Below are 16476 nucleotides of genomic sequence, written 5' to 3'. Positions count from 1 at the left end.
GAGGGTGTGGTTGAGCAGCTCGGTAGCTGCAGAAATGTCGTGGTGAATGGGAGGGCCAAAGGCTGGACAGTTAGGATTTTGTAAAAGTGCAGTTGTAAGAGAGTTGGGAGAGAGGTTTTTCCAGGGTGGGGACAGAAGGAAGTAGGGTTGGCTGGGGGGGGGGGGGTAAAAAAGAGAGAAGAGTGGGTGGAGAGCGATGTGAGGAAGTGGGCCGAGATAACCAGTTTAATACACTACTGCAGCTAAATTAGCACCTTGAAAGCATAACCATTAAAACCAAGTTTGTTTGCTCAATGGTTTTGTACCCAAAAAGAACGAGAAAGGAACGGAGGCCAGTTGACCGTTGTGTGGGCAAAGTTTCTCACTCACAATGTACAATCTTGCAACAACTTTGCCTCCACTCGGAGGTGCTAGTTTTCATTGCAGAAGGCAGCAGTTGTATAGGTCCCCGCACATAAGATAAATCCAACAGCCGAACATCAGTTACCAGCTCCATGTCCTGTTCAAAGTTTAGTTTTATTACAGCTGGCAGCTTTTGCTTTCAAACAAAAAATGCCCAATGTAGTATGGCATAGGTCAACCCAAACACAATTACTTTGATTTCACAGTAGGCTACAGGCAAGGGGAGCTACAACCAAGTGTATACATATACAACAACTTGCATTTATATAGCACCTTTAAATGTAGTAACTGTCCCAATGCGCTTCACAGGAGCGGAATGAAACAAAAATTGACACCAAGCCAAAGAAGGAGACATCAGAACAGGTGGTCAAAAGCTTCATCAGAGGTAGGTTTTGAGAGGTGGAGGGGCTTAGGGAGAGAATTCCAGTGCTTAGGACCTAGGCAGCTGAAGGCATGGCCTCCAATGGTGGCTGAAGGAAGTTGGCTAGGGCCAACAAAGGGGGAGGCGCAAAAAAAAAAGAGGGTGGGGAAAGGAAGGAGAAGCCAGAGTTGAAGGAATGTGGAATCCATTCAGATAGTTGCTCAGTTTACACAAACAGATTTTACCATACCGCTACCTAACTGCTGACATTGGGACTGGTGGTCAAGCATACAAAAAGGTTAGCTCCTTCTTAACAGTAGCATTGCAGGCAGACTTTTCTTCTTTCCCTCCCCCCACCTCCCGCAAAATAGAGAAGCCACAAAAGCAGAGTTTTCATAAGTATACTTGCAGCAATAAAACAGCAGGGTAATACTCCTACTGGGAGATATCTGAAGAGCAGTGGTTGCGATTAAAAAAAGTAACAGGGCATGTGTTGTACACACCTGGCTAATGTGGTACAGTACCATAGGTGGCAGGTTCAATTCTTAACACACGTGGAGAGACATGCACCTTGAACACAAAGAATAGAATAATGCAAGGCCAATAGCCGTTCCTCACTCACTCATTCTGTTAAGTACTAGAAATTAATGGTTTTTGCAGGTCAGCACTTTGGATCCAAACAGGACACAAAGCAATTTGAAAACACAAGTGCAACCTCATCAATGGTTGTAATCCATTCCTTTCAACAGGGTTTGAAGCCTCGCGACAAGAAACTGGAGGAAAATAGATCTGGTCCGGGATTGGAGATAGAGACAAGGGGGTACAATTTGCCCGGGGACTCTCGCGACCTTTTCCTGCAACTTCTAGTTACCAAAATACAGCCACCCAGTCCTCCCAAACACACGACTTCCGCCACTTAGAAGGACAAGGGCAGCAGCTGCATGGGAACACCACCACCACCTCCAGGTTTCCCCTCAAAGTCACACACACCATCTCAACTGGATATATAATTGCTGTTCCAAAACCCTAGAAACGCCTATTCGTCAGCACTGTGGGAGAACCTTCACCACATGGACTGCAGCAGTTCAAGGTGGCAGCCCCCCACCACCTTCAAGGGCAACAAAATTCTGGCTTTGCCAGTGATGTCCACATCCCAAGAGCAAATATTAAAAAAGATAGTTATCCATTTGAGTATTAAACTCAGCCAAATTACCATTAAGTTGGTATAGATGGAGATGAATGTACTGGATGAGACGAGATGCATTTGTTACCAGAACAGTTTAATAAGGTTTAATGCAACAACAAAGACAGACTGCACGGTGCCAGATTTAAACTAGTCTGTGTGCAGGACTTACATTTTCCTACAGCTGATAATTTGTTAATGTCAAGGCCAACAGGAGTAGCTTATATGGTGTCCGTTACTTGATATGAATGAAGGGCATAGAATTAAGAAAAAAATTCCTGTGTGGAACTCAGACATCCTGCAATGTGTCCATGGTTGGAGGGCTCTCCTTCCAATGGGGAGGCCATGAAGCCTGGATGCTCGGCCGCTCTTTCACTCTACTGTAGTACTCCATCAGCTTGGGATATTTATCCGTTGACAGTCTACAAAATTAAAACAGGGAGGAAAAAGTTTTTTTTTTTTTTTTTTTTATAAATAAAAGTGGCTTTCATGGCAGCGCTTTGTACAAAAATTATTTCCCAACACACCCACCACTCGAGAACATATGTGCCAGTGCTGCCTTGGAGCCAGCTACTGTAGGGTGGGAAAGACCACAACTTGTTTTTTTTTTTATATAATCGTTTCAGCACCCCAATAAGTTTTGCTGAAAACCTTCCCAATGGCAAAAAAGAGGGAAGTTTGGAGATCTGTCATTATTCTGTGGTACAGTCTTAAGTGTGCTCCACGACTTCACATTATATACAGCCTACATTTGTTGGCCTGATCTTCCATTAACTTGAATAAGTGAAGTGGACTGAGTTACCATTTAAACTAGTCTAGATCAGAGAACTATCCTCAAAAAGAATCCCAAACTAGAATTAGAATAGTGTACAGTTTAACAATTAGAAACTCAATAAGCAACAAAAGGACTATAATATGCAGTGTTGGGGCACAGATTGCTTTTGGAGGCAGGCAGGGCTGCCCTACATCAAATTACAATGCTTAGCCAGATACATTGGGCTAGATTTTTATGGAGCCGTCAGGCAGGGTTTCAGATGTGTGTTGGGGGGGGGGGGGGGGGGGGGGTGGAATACCAAATTTGGGGGTCCAGACACCATCCCGCCCAAAACCCCGCCCCACGTAAGTTTCAGGGGCAGCGGGTACCCGCCCTGCACTGGGACCCGCCGAAGCCAGGCGGGAAGGGATTAGTGCCAATTAACTGCCTGTTAACAGGTAGTTAACAGGCAGTTCTTAGCCTAACCCCTATTTTGAGGGGTTTCGTGTGGGTTTCCCAATGGCTCCAAACCACGCCAGGTTAGAGCAGGCGGGCCGTCGGGTTGAAGAAGTTGGAGGGGTCGCAATGTCGGCGCTCAGGTGAGTGATGGGTGCATGAGTGTAAAGGTAAGTGTGTTTGGTGTGTCTAAAGTGTGTAAAGAACTTTTACTTACCTTCACAGCCTTTCTTCCTGTAGCTGTCGGGAGCGCATCACTCAGCCGGATCTGAAAGCTGAACAGCTGTGATCTGTGAAAAGTGACAGCCTTCAGCTTTGAGTGCCGGTAAGAGTTCTAACTGAGTCTGTGCAGAATGACTCATGGAAGAACTCAGACTGTCAGTGTTTCACAGCTTCAAACAGCTGTCAAACGCCGATATTTCATCTGTCAAGAACTCTTGACAGATGAAATTTCAGTCTGTGACGTCACCTGTTGCCAGGTGGCCCTTAATTGGCCTGCTGAACCCGCTGGGCGGGCTCAACAAGGTCAATCAAGGGAAAATCGCGCGGATTGGCCGGACGTCGAAGTAGGCAGGTCAAAAACCCGAAAGGGGAAGTCACACCTTCCCGACAGGTTCGGGAAAATCTACCCCATTGTATGCCCAACATTGCCGGCAGGGAAACGACCAGATGTCTAAATAGTCTCTACCTGCATTACACCAGTTTACTGGAAATTCAGATTCTTAGGAATTCAATCATTGCACTGTGGAGTTGAAGTGGTGAGCAAAGATCAACTACAGCACAAGTGATCCTAGACATGGACCAATACATTTCTTAAAAATTTGGCAACTCGAATACACATGCCTTTCTCTTCTCCCAAAAGGCAGTGTCATATTGCTGTAGTCACTCAATTAAGTCAAGACAGTGGTGGCTGATTGTCCAATGGGGCACACTCAGCCAAGTCTGACCTAGTTCTCCACACAAACTCTAGTGAGGAGCACAGGATACTGATCAAGAATAGAAATAAAAATTCCCCATTTCCTATAATCAATTTTAGCACCTTCATCCCCTCCAAACCAAGATCAGCTAACTAATTACAGATTAGGGATTGAACCTGGGGCCTTCATGGTCTGAATGACTTAGTACTTCAATACATATGCTCACCTAAGCAATCAGCAGATCTCAAGTAACATTTCTAAATAAATCCAGGGCAGAAACAAAGGGGGTGATTTTGCCAGCCCTAGGGAGGAGAGACTGGCGGGAAAATGGCAGAATTTGGAGGCGGGTACCCATCCTGCCCCCAAACCACCTCCGTGCCATCTTCCCAGGAGGCGGGTACCCGACCCAGGTAGGGAATTAGTGCCAATGGAACTTTTTTGGACAATCCCCATTTTCAGCCCTGAAGTGTGGGCTTCTTGACAGCTCCGAACCTCGCTCGGGCCAGCGAGGCGGGCCGTCGGTCTGTGGGGGTTGGACAGAGACAGATATATCTTGGGAGTCCCTCAGCTCACCAGCACAGAAAGCAGAATAGCCGCTGAACTGTCAAAAGCTGCAGCCTTCTGCTTTCTGCTCAGGAGAGCTCTCTAACTCAGCCTGAGTGGAAGGACTCAACTTGGAGGACAGATTGTCCGTGTGACAGCTTCACAGAGTCGTCAAACACTGACATTTCATCTGTCAAAAGCTCTCGACAGATGAATCACTCGCTGACATCACCTGTAACCAGCTTTCCCTTAATTGGCCTGCTAAACCCGCCGGGCAGGCTTAACTAGGTCAATCAAGGGAAAGTAGCGTGGGTTGGCCACAAGTCGATGGAGGCGGGACTGAAACCCAAGTGAGAGTCCCATCTCCAAAAGCTCCCCATTGAGAAAATCCAGCCCATTGTTACTACAATCTTTGCAGTGGTGTCAACTAAAACATTTCCAAATGTACATTTTGTTTTTAACAAATCACTCCCAATATGTATTTTTATTCAGACAGTAGTAATCAGCAATTTATGAAGCAGGCAGTCCAACAAAGTCAATTATCAGAAGAGGTTAGTATAGATAATTAATCGCCGATCTTGCTCCCAAGCTGGTTTGAAACATCAGCTCTCAAGTCCTCATTTTCCTCAGTAAATGTTAGAAACCCATCTATGGTTACATTTTAACCCAGAGAACAGGCTCAACACAAACTAGACCTTCCAAATGAAATCCATGAAGGTCTTCGTTACAGATCAGGGGCAGGATTGATATTACTGTTAGTGCTAAGCAATCCCATTAACCACTGCAAAGAAAGAATCAAGTCAAGTCTTCAATGCAAACAGTTGAGCATCAGGCGAGATAGGGTGCCACTCCTCTGGTCAAAAGCACACACAATGTGGAGAGAAGATGTGTGCAGTTCTGGTCGCCACACTATAGGAAGAATGTGATTGCTTTGGAGAGGGTGCAGAGGAGATTTACCAGGATGTTACCTGGGCTGGAGCACTTCAGCTATGGAAGAAAGACTGGACAGGCTGGGGTTGTTTTCCTTGGAGCAGAGAAGGCTGAGGGGGGACCTGATTGAGGTATACAAAATTATGAGGGGCATAGATAGGGTGGATAGAAAGGAACTTTTCCCCTTAGTAGAGGGGTCAATAACAAGGGGGCATAGATTCAAGGTAAGGGGCAGGAGGTTTAGAGGGGATTTGAGGAAAAAAATGTTCACCTAGAGGGTGGTAGGAATCTGGAACTCACTGCCTGAAAGGGTGGTAGAGGCAGGAACCCTCACAACATTCAAGAAGCATTTGGATGAGCACTTGAAATGCCATAGCATACAAGGCTACGGACCAAATGCTGGAAAATGGGATTAGATTAGATAGGGCTTGATGGCCGGCGCGGACGCGATGGGCCGAAGGGCCTCTTTCTATGCTGTATGACTATGACAAGCTCCTTTTGGAGCCTCACTTCTCAGGGTGATCTCTCTCTCCCCAAGGGTTTCACTGCAGTAAGTGGTAAGCAGCACATTAGTACCACTACAGTCACCAATGTACTTTAAAAATGAAGTTGAGGGCTGCTCAGCCCAAAGATTGAATCGATCAATACTATTGGTCTCAAGTACTCAAATACTAGCGTGCAGAATAAATAATGAGGGGCGGGGGAAGGAAATTCAATTCTGCTCAAAACTAAAGACTCCAATTTGACCATGAGATTTTTTGTGGAATCCAACTTTGATACTGATCTAATTTTTACTCAAGTTTAATGCCAATACACAAGTTTAATGCCGACACAAGTTTCGGTGTTGGAAAATGGTGAAAGTGATGGTTCCTCTGGGGAGTGCAGCCAGAGCCAAATTCACAGCACTGTGGGTGGCTCAGCTGCACAAGGGAGAAGTAAGAGTGGAAGGGCAATAGTGGTAGGAGACTCAAGCGAGGTGTGCAGACAGGCGTTTCTGCGGCCACAGACATGACTCCAGGGTGGTATGTTGCCTCCCTGGTGCCAGGGTCAAGGATGTCACTGAACAGCTGCAGAGCATTCTGAAGGGAGAGGGCGAACAGTCAGAAGTCGTGGTTCACAATGGTACCAACGACATGGGTAGAAAGGGGGGATGAGGTCCTGCAACAAGAATTTAGGGAGCTAGGTAGCAGATTAAAAAGCAGGACCTCAAAAGGTTGTAAACTCTGGATTACTCCCGGTGCCACACGCTAGTGAGTATAGGAATAGGAGAATAGAGCAGATGAATGCGTGGCTAAAGAGTTGGTGCAGGAGGGAGGGCTTTAGTTTCCTGGATCACTGGGTCCATTTCTGGGGAAGGTGGGACCCAGTGATACAAGTCGGGCGGGTTGCACCTGAACCGGAACGGGACCAACATCATTGTGGGGAGGTTTGCTAGTGCTGTTGGGGGGGTTTAAACTAACTTGGCAGGGGGATGGGATACGGAGTGGAGCTATAGTAGGGGGTGATGCACAGCCAAATAGAGGAAAAAACAAGTCAGCCTGGAAGGCAGAGCAAATATGTAATGGTACAAGGGAGTATGGCAAGGCTGGATGGCATTTATTTTAATGCAAGGAGTCTTGCGAGTAAGGCAGATGAATTGACGGTGTTGATGAACACATGGGAGTATGATATTGTTGCTATCAGAGACATGGTTGAGGAAGGGGCAGGACTGGCAGCACAATATTCCAGGGTATAGAATCTTCAGGCGAGAGAGAGAGAGAGAGAGAGAGAGAGAGAGAGAGAGAGGGGAGTGTAAAAGGAGGGGGTGTTGCAATATTAATCAAGGAGTCAATTACTGCAGTAAGGAGGGATGATATCTTAGCAGGTTCTTCTAATGAGGCCATATGGGTAGAACTTAAAAACAAAAAAGGGGGCAAGCACTTTGCTGGGAGTGTACTATAGGCTCCCAATCAGTCAGGGGGAGATAGAAGAACAGATATGTAGGCAAATCTCAGAAGTGTAGAAATAATAGGATAATAATTGTAGGGGATTTCAACTTCCCTAATTTTAACTGGGATAGTCAGAGTGTGAAAGGCTTGGAGAGTGCAGAATTCTTAAAGTGCATCCAGGTGAACTTTTTGAGCCAGCATGTAGAAAATCCTACAAGAGAGGGGGCGGTACTGGACCCAATTCTAGAGAATGTAGCCAGGCAAGCGGTAGAAGTGTCAGTAGGAGAGCATTTTGGTGACAGTGACCATAATTCGGTGAGATTTAAGGTAGTCATGGAAAAGGACAAAGATAGACCGGAAATAAATGTTCTAAATTGAGGGAAGGCCGATTTTAATGTGATAAGGCAGGATCTGGCCAAAGTGGACTGGGATCAGCTACTTGTAGGAAAATCCACATCAGAGCAGTGGGCGTCTTTCAGAAAGGAAATAGAGAGTGTACAACGCCAACATGTTCCCGTAAAAGGTCAAGCGGGCAGGGGGAACCAACTAGCCCAGGGAACTCTGGATGTCAAGGGATTTACAAGAATGGATTAGGGGGAAAAAAGGGAGGCTTTTAGCAGATACAAAGGACTAAAAATAGTGGAAGCCCTAGGAGGAGTAAGAAAGTGCAGGGGGATACTTAAAAGAAATTAGGAGAGCGAAGAGGGGGCATGAAAAAACACTGGCAGGCAAAATAAAGGAAAATCCCAAGGTGCTTTATAAGTATATGAAGGGCAAAAGGATAACCAGGGAAAGAGTAGGGCCCATTAGAGACCAAAGTGGCAATCTGTGTGTAGAGCCGGAAGATGTAGGTGAGGTTTTAAATGAATATTTTGCATCTGTGTTCACTATGGAGAAGGATGATGTAGGCACAGAAATCAGCAGGGGGATTGTGATATACTTGAACAAATTAGCATTGAGGGGGAGGAGGTACTAGTGGTTTTAGCGGGCTTAAAAGTTGATAAATCCCCAGACGAGATGTATCCCAGGCTGCTGTGTGAGGCAAGGGAGGAGATTGCAGGGGCTCCGACACAAATTTTCAGAACCTCTCTGGCCACAGGGGAGGTGCCAGAGGACTGGAGGACAGCTAACGTAGTACCATTATTCAAGAAGGGTAGTAGGGATAAACCAGGGAATTACAGGCCAGTGAGCCCAACATCAGTGGTAGGGAAGTTATTGGAAAAAATTCTGAGGGACAGAATTAGTCTCCACTTGGAGAGGCAAGGATTAATCAAGGATAGTCAGCATGGCCATGTCAGGGGGAGATCATGTCTAACCAATTTGATTGAATTTTGTGGGGGTGACTAGGTGTGTGGATAAGGGTAGAGCAGTTGATGTAGTCTACATGGACTTCAGTAAGGCTTTTGACAAAGTCCCGCATGGGAGACTGGTCAAGAAGGTAAGAGCCCATGGGATCCAGGGCAATTTGGCACATTGGATACAAAATTGGCTTAGTGGCAAGAGGCAGAGGGTGGTGGTCGAAGGTTGTTTGTGACTGGAAGCCTGTGTCCAGTGGTGTACCGCAGGGATCGGTGTTGGGTCCCTTGCTGTTTGTAGTGTACATTAATGATTTAGATATGAATGTAGGAGGTATGATCAGTAAGTTTGCAGTGGTAAATAGCAAGGAGGGAAGCCTCAGGCTATAGGATAATATAGACGGGTTGGTCAGAACAGTGGCAAATGGAATTTAACCCTGAAAAGTGTGAGGTGATGCATTTTGGGAGGACTAACAAGGCAAGGGAAGATACAATGAATGGTAGGACCCTAGGAAGGACAGAGGATCAGAGGGACCTTGGTGTGCATGTACATAGATCCCTGAAGGCAGCAGGACAGGTAGATAAGGTGAAGAAGGCATATGGGATACTTATATTCTATGCCTCAGCTAATGAAGGCAAGAGCAAGGAGGTTATGATGGAGCTGTACAAAATGCTAGTTGGGCCACAGCTGGAATACTGTGTGCAGTTCTGGTCGCCACCCTAGGAAGGAGGTGATTGCATTGGAGGGTGCAGAGGAGATTCACCAGGATGTTACCTGGCTGGAGTGTTTCAGCTATGAAGAGAGACCGGACAGGCTGGGGTGGTTTTCCTTTAGAGCAGAGAAGGCTGAGGGGGGACCTGATTGAGGTGTACAAAATTATAAGGGGCATAGATAGGGCAGATAGAAAGGAACTTTTCCCCTTAGTAGAGGGGTCAATAACCAGGGGGCATAGTTTCAAGGTAAGGGGCAGGAGGTTTGGAGGGGATTTGAGGAAAAACTTTTTCACCCAGCGGGTGGTTGGAATCTGGAACTCACTACCTGAAAGGGTGGTAGAGGCAGGAACCCTCAACATTCAAGAAGCATTTAGATAAGCACTTGAAACGCCATAGCATACAAGGCTACGGACCAAGGTGCTGGAAAATGAGATTAGAATAGATAGGGCTTGATGGCCGGCGCAGACACAATGGGCCAAAGGGCCTCTTTCTGTGCTGCATAACTCTAAATAAAGTTCCAGGAGTTGGACTTTATATCACTATTTCTTTTTTAACCATAGCAGCAAAAGAAATGCAGACAACTGGCATTCAATTGAAGCACTCATTAGTAGTAGTGACTCACCCAAAGCGAACAGCATAGGCCACTTGTGGGAGCAGCATTACATCAGCCATCGTGAAGTTCTTCCCAGCAATATACGAATCTGGGCCTATCTGGAAAAGGAAAAAAAACCTTGATAGTTTAGTGTGAGATTGCAGACCAGCACTTTAGGTAGTGAAACAGTGACACCTTCCATAAACCACTTCAACAGTTTCTGTACCTAGTAGCTGGGATCACTTTGCCACTCTTAAAATCAGTGTTGCCAATAGACTTAGTATATTTATACCAATAGAACAAAGATATACCCAGGCAAGTACACTAAAAACGGGGAGGATTAAACCAACTCATCACCTCATTACTCCCATCAGTAGTGAGTCAGATGGTAAATCTAGAACTGAGTTACTGGGTGTTTCCTCCCCATCACAATTTCAAGAAGATACAAAACAAAATTTCACACCAAGATGCTTTATTGAAATCCTAGGTAGTAACAACCAATGAGACAGATTTGGTTACCATCAAAATGGAGGCAGCCAGCACTGGGCTTCAATGGTCATGAAGCACCTCTAGCCAATCTGCAGTCAAATGCTTGAAAGCAGTGAGCAAACTTAAACCTAGATAGCCTGGTCTGCTAACATAGCCTCAACAACTCGGTCAGGGAAAACAAACCCGTTGGAGCAGTGGGAATTCTATTGCAGAATAAATCTTTGGGAATAGTTTCTGGAAAAGATCATGTTTGCTTGTGTTAGCCAGTAAAGATGAAGCAGACAATTATCAGGCCACCTTTACAACAGGCTCAATACTAGAGATGGAACAACCTCATCGGATTCCCACTCAATGCTCTCTGGCATATGGAAGCAACAAAGAGTATGGCAATAGTAGAATATATGTACACAATGGGCATTTTGCAACAAGATATCAGCACGCACATACACAAGGGCTACAATTGGAGTATCCACCATCACAACCACTATGTGAAACTTAAAGCTTCACAAATGCAAGGTACTTTGGGTTGCAAACTTGTGTGCAAACCTTTGTTAATCTAACATATATGAGAGAGAGAGAGAGAGAGAGAGAGAGAGAGAGAGAGAGAGAGAAAGAAAAATCAGATGGATGGCAGCTGCTGCTTAAAAATGGAAAAGCAAATTTAAAATTGGCAGTCCTCATTAGGCCAAATCCAGGTAGTCACAAAAAACACGCAGCAACACCAGACACTGCTTCAGTTTACCAGAGTGTTTTGCTTCCCTTTTGACAGCTTCTCCATAAATGCCCAAGAGCACACACTCATCCCTCTTTACCTTTTCAAGGTATCCTTCCCACAGCATCAACTCTGCATTCAGTGCCTTTTTGTTCCTCTCCACAGCGGAGTCGTGACGCTCGTTTTCTGGAACCCTCCAGGTGTAATAGACCACAGACCCTGTAAACAGGTCAGAATATATTGGCATAGGGTAGTGCTCTATATCTGCATCCACATTCAAATGGTACAATAAAAAATGTCTACCAATTTTGGCAATACAAGAGAAAAAACAATGCCGGGAATTAATTATTTTAATCAAGTCAGAAAATGCATGAAATGTCCAAGCAGAATCTGAAAGATGGAAGGTTTCCAGCAGGACCTTTTGTCAACAGAATAAAGAGCTAGAACTTCAAAGATAGATTATAGAGTAGCAAAACTCAGACCTGCAGCAGTTTGTCACTCATGTCTTTTGTTCAGCGAATGCTCATGACACAGAGCAGTTGTGAGGGTAGAAAACTGGATTAGAACTGGTTAGCAGGGAGGAAAGCGTGTAGGAGTAAAGGGCTCAGTGGCTGCAGTGTCCCACAGGATTCCACTCAGGGACCATTTCTGTTCAATGTACGTCAATTTGGATATAGGGTTTAGTGGGAGAGCTGTCAAAATTTGGAGAAGACATTAAAATTAGAGGAACAGTAAATCATTCTGATTACCAAAGGAAGCTGCAAGGAGATTTTGGTAAGATGGTGGAAATGGGCAAAAAAGTGGCAGATGTAATTCAATATCAGCAAGTGCAAAGTGGTACATTGAATGGGGGGGAAAAGCAGAGGGATTTGGGAATTCGGGTTCACAAATATTAAAAGCAGCACCTAAAGTTGATATGGCCTAAAAAAAAGTTAATGGAATACTGGGTTTTATGGAAAGAGGTATAGAACACAAAAGTTTTTGAGGATGCAATGAGCAGGGTAGATAAAGGGGAACCAGTGAATATGGTGTATTTGGGTTTCCAGAAAGCATTCGACAAGGTGCCACATGAAAGGTTACTGACCAAGATAAGAGCTCACAGAGTTGGGGGTAATATATTAGCAAGGATAGAGGATTGGCTAACTAACAGAAAAGAGAGTCGGGATAAATGGGTCATTTTCCGGTTGGCAAACGTAACTAGTGGGGTGCCACAGGGATCAGTGCTGGGACCTCAACTATTTACAATCTATATTAATGACTTGGATGAAGGGACAGAGTGTAATGTAGCCAAATTTGCTGATGATACAATGATAGGTGGGAATGCAAGTTGTGAAGAGGACACAAAGAATCTGCAAAGGGATATAGACAGGCTAAGTGAGTGGGCAAACTTTTGGCAGATGGAGTATAATATGGGAAAGTCTGAGGTTGTCCACTTTGGTAAGAAAAAGAAAAAAGCAAATTATTTTTTAAATGGAGATTACAAAATGCTGCAGTAGAGGGGGACCTGGGTGTCCTTGTGTATGAACCACAAAAAGTTAGCATGCAGGTACAGCAAGTAATTAGGAAGGCAAATGGAATGTTGGCCTTTATTGCAAGGGGGTTAGAGTATAAAAGCAGGGAAGTCCTGCTACAACTGTACAGGGTATTGGCAAGGCCACACCTGGAGTACTGCATACAGTTTTGGTCTCCTTATTTAAGGAAGGGTATACTTGCATTGGAGGCAGTTTAGAGAAGGTTCACGAGGTTGATTCCGGAGATGAAGGGGTTGACTTATGAAGAAAGATTGAGCAGGCTGGGCCGATACTCATTGGAGTTTAGAAGAATGAGGGGTGATCTTATTGAAACATATAAAAGATACTGAGGGGGCTCGACAAGGTAGATGCAGAGATGTTTCCCCTCATGGGGGAATCTAAAACTGGGGGGCATAGTTTCAGAATAAGGGGTCGCCCATTTAAAACTGAGACGAGGAGGAATTTTTTCCTCAGAGGGTCGTAAATCTGTGGAATTCTTTGCCCCAGAGAGCTGTGGAGGCTGGGTCATTGAATATATTTAATGTGGAGATAAACAGATTTTTGAACAATAAGGGAGTGATGGGTTATGGGGAGCAGGCAGGGAAATGGAGCTGAGCCCAAGATCAGATCAGTCATAATCTTATTGAATGACGGAGCAGGCTCGAGGGGCCAAATGGCCTGCTCCTGCTCCTATTTCTTATGTTCTTATGGGATAATCCCCCCACCCCAGGAATCAGTCTGGTGAACCTTCGTTGCACTCCCTCTATGGCAAGAATATTCTTCCTTAGGTAAGGGGACCAAAACTGTACACAATGCTCCAGGTGTGGTCTCACCAGGGCCCTATATAATTGCAGTAAGACATCTTTACTCTTATACTCAAATCCTCTTGTAATAAAGGCCAACATACCATTTGCTTTCCGAATTGCTTGCTGTACTTGCATGTTAACTTTCAGCAATTTGTGTAGAAGGACACCCAGGTCCCTCTGAACACTAACATTTCCCAATCTCACCAAATACTCTGCTTTTCTATTTTTCCTACCATAGTGGATAACTTCACATTTCTCCACATTATATGCCATTTGTCATGTTCTTGCCCACTCGCTTAACCTGTCTATGTCCCCTTGCAGCCTCCTCACAACTTACAAAGCTAGGTGAGAATGTATCATCAGCAAACTTGGATATATTATATTTGGTCCCCTTATCCAAATCATTGAATAGCTAAGGCCCAAATACTGATCCTTGTGGTACCCCACTAGCCTGCCAATCCAAACAGGATCAGTTTATTCCTACGCTGTTTTCTGTCCATTAAAAATCCTTATTACATTCTACTATATAACCCCCAATCCCTAACTTTGTTTAATAACCTCTTGTGTGGCACCTTATCAAATGCCTTCTGAAAATCCAAATACTACATCCACTGGTTCCCCCTCATCCATCCCGCTAGTTACAACCTCAAAAAACTAACATTTATCAAACACAATTTCCCCTTCATAAATCAGTGTTGACTCTGCCCAATCCTATTACTTTCCAAGTGCCCCGTTACCCGTTCTTAATAAGAGATTCTGGCATTTTCCCTACTACTGAGGTCAGGCTAACTGGTCTGTAGTTCCCCATTTTCTCTCTCCCTCCTTTCTTAAAAATAGTGGGGTTACATTTTCTACCTTCCAATCCGTGGGAACCGTTCTAGAATCTATGGAATTTTGGAAGATGACAACCAATGCATCCACCATCTCTATAGCCACCCCTTTTAAAACCCTAGAATGTAGGCCATCAGGTCCAGGGGATTTATCAGCTTTCAGTCCCATTAAATTTCTCCTGTACTATTTCCTTACAAATACTAATTTCTTTCAGTTCCTCATTCTCACCAGACCCTTGGTTCTCCACTATTTCCAGAATGTTTTTTGCATCCTCCTCACAACTTACAAAGCTAAGTGAGAATGTATCATCAGCAAACTTGGATATATTACATTTGGTCCCCTCATCCAAATCATTGCTAAAGATTGTAAATAGCTGATGCCCAAGCAATGGTCCTTGCTGTACCCCACTAGTTACAGTCAAAGGGCTGGATTTTAATTCAGGGGCGGGTTGGGGTCGTGTAATCCGCATTTCATGTTATCCACCCGAATCTAAATCAATGTGGGAGATTGATGCGAATTTAACTTAATTGTCCAATTGAGTTCCAACGTGTGGGAACCCTTGGCAAATGAGTTTTTCCAGTCTGAAATTCGCCTCTGAAGTCATCATTGCTGCTGCATTTAAGGTCTACAGCAAGCCTTGCATCTTCTGCAGACTACCAACCTTTTGTGTGGGAGGGACCTGGAGGCACCATGAGCAGTGGGAGAGCCAAGTCTGCTCCCAGAGTCGATGATGTGGCCCTGCAGGCATTAGTTGATGGAGCTAGAGCACATAAGGAGGTGATCTTCCCTTCTACAGGGAGGAAGAAGCCTCCCCAGCAGACCAAGGCCGTGTGGATACAGGTGGCAGAGGAGGTCAACTCCTTAGCAGTGACCTGCAGAACCTGGATACAGTGTAGGAAGAGATTTCATGACCTTCAGCGCACTGGAAAACTGAGTATGATTTTCCCATCACCCTCAATTTGATCCCCATTGCCTTTCCTCACCAGCACTCAGCTTTAGCAATCTCTTCCTCCACATTCCACTCGACACCGACATCCATGCAACCTTACCTATTCCCTTTCTCTCTATGGTCGCATTCACCTAACTATTCGACTATGCAGCCCTCACACTATCACTGTGATGCTATGCAGACAACTGACAACACACAGGGAGGGCCCTTGGTCTTGCCACCTCACTCCATCTTTGTCTCCTTCTAAGTATCTATGCTATGGAATCGCTACACTTTCATTCTCACTCAACCTCCACTTGTCTCCCTCATTGCAGGAAAAGAGAGCTCACAATAAAAGAGAAAGAGCGAGGACAGGAGGAGGGCCACCATTAGTAGCCCACCTGACCCCCTGGGAGGAGGCGGTCTGGAGATCGTGGGAGTGGAGGAAGATTCCCAAGTGGGGGACGGACAGACGGGCGCAACATAGCAAGCTGGTGACAGAATAGTTTACCATCTCTCTCATTGACATTGCATGAGTCGCTGATAATGATTCTGAAGCTCTAACAGATGGACTTGAGCATCTGCAATATGCAATGTGCATATAACCTTGGCATCACATCTGACTCTTTCCTTTACTCCCCCACAGGACCATCGCAAGCACCAGTCCCCACTAGCAAGGAGGAACAGCCTGAGCAGCCAGACTCCTCAGAGGAAGCTGCAACCTCTGAATTCTGCTGACGCTGCGCCCTCATCGCACCTAGCACCAGCGCAGACACTCATACCTCGGTGGGACCTTCGGGACATAGAGTAGTGTTGTCACCTGGTGTATCACAGCTCACAAGTGAGCATTAGCAGATTGTGGAGACAGGGACAGCAGTGGAGAGTCCTAGTCGGAGGGCGCAAGACACTGCCAGCTTGGCTCAGTTGCATGTCGACACTCTGCCTCTGGCTCCATCCATAAGATCAGCGGTGCTGGAACTCCAGGAACAGATGCAGGAGTCTCTGGCAGGTCTTGTCTCCAGGGTCGCTGCGAGTGTGGACGAGTCCATAGCGAAAATGAGCAGAGCCTTTGTGGAGTCATTGGCGCATGAACGCATCACCACGGAAAGGATGGCAACCTCCGT

General features: G+C 45.4%; 1 protein-coding gene across 2 annotated transcripts in view; it reads right to left on the bottom strand.

Moving 5' to 3' along the window:
• Positions 1 to 2022: 2022 nt before the first annotated feature.
• Positions 2023 to 16476, bottom strand: part of LOC147116247 (glutathione S-transferase A-like) — a 43872-nt gene continuing 29418 nt past the window's right edge. Inside the window, exons 4-7 of one of the 2 annotated variants that reach the window (XM_085991033.1) lie at positions 11377 to 11495; positions 10106 to 10194; positions 3374 to 3446; positions 2254 to 2368 (exon numbers count right to left, since the gene is read on the bottom strand). In XM_085991033.1, coding sequence (XP_085847159.1) covers positions 2354 to 2368; positions 3374 to 3446; positions 10106 to 10194; positions 11377 to 11495 — 296 coding nt within the window. In that variant the 3' untranslated portion in view covers positions 2254 to 2353. Of the gene's footprint in view, positions 2369 to 3373; positions 3447 to 10105; positions 10195 to 11376; positions 11496 to 16476 lie in introns of both variants that reach the window. The other variant, XM_085991032.1, reaches the window with a different exon arrangement.

This window comes from Somniosus microcephalus, chromosome 6, assembly GCF_052327205.1.
Source record: "Somniosus microcephalus isolate GS21.2 chromosome 6, FLI_Smic_1.0, whole genome shotgun sequence".
Lineage (NCBI taxonomy): Eukaryota > Metazoa > Chordata > Chondrichthyes > Squaliformes > Somniosidae > Somniosus > Somniosus microcephalus.
Note: the sequence above shows the minus strand (reverse complement) of the source record. Positions and strands in the feature narration are given on the sequence as shown.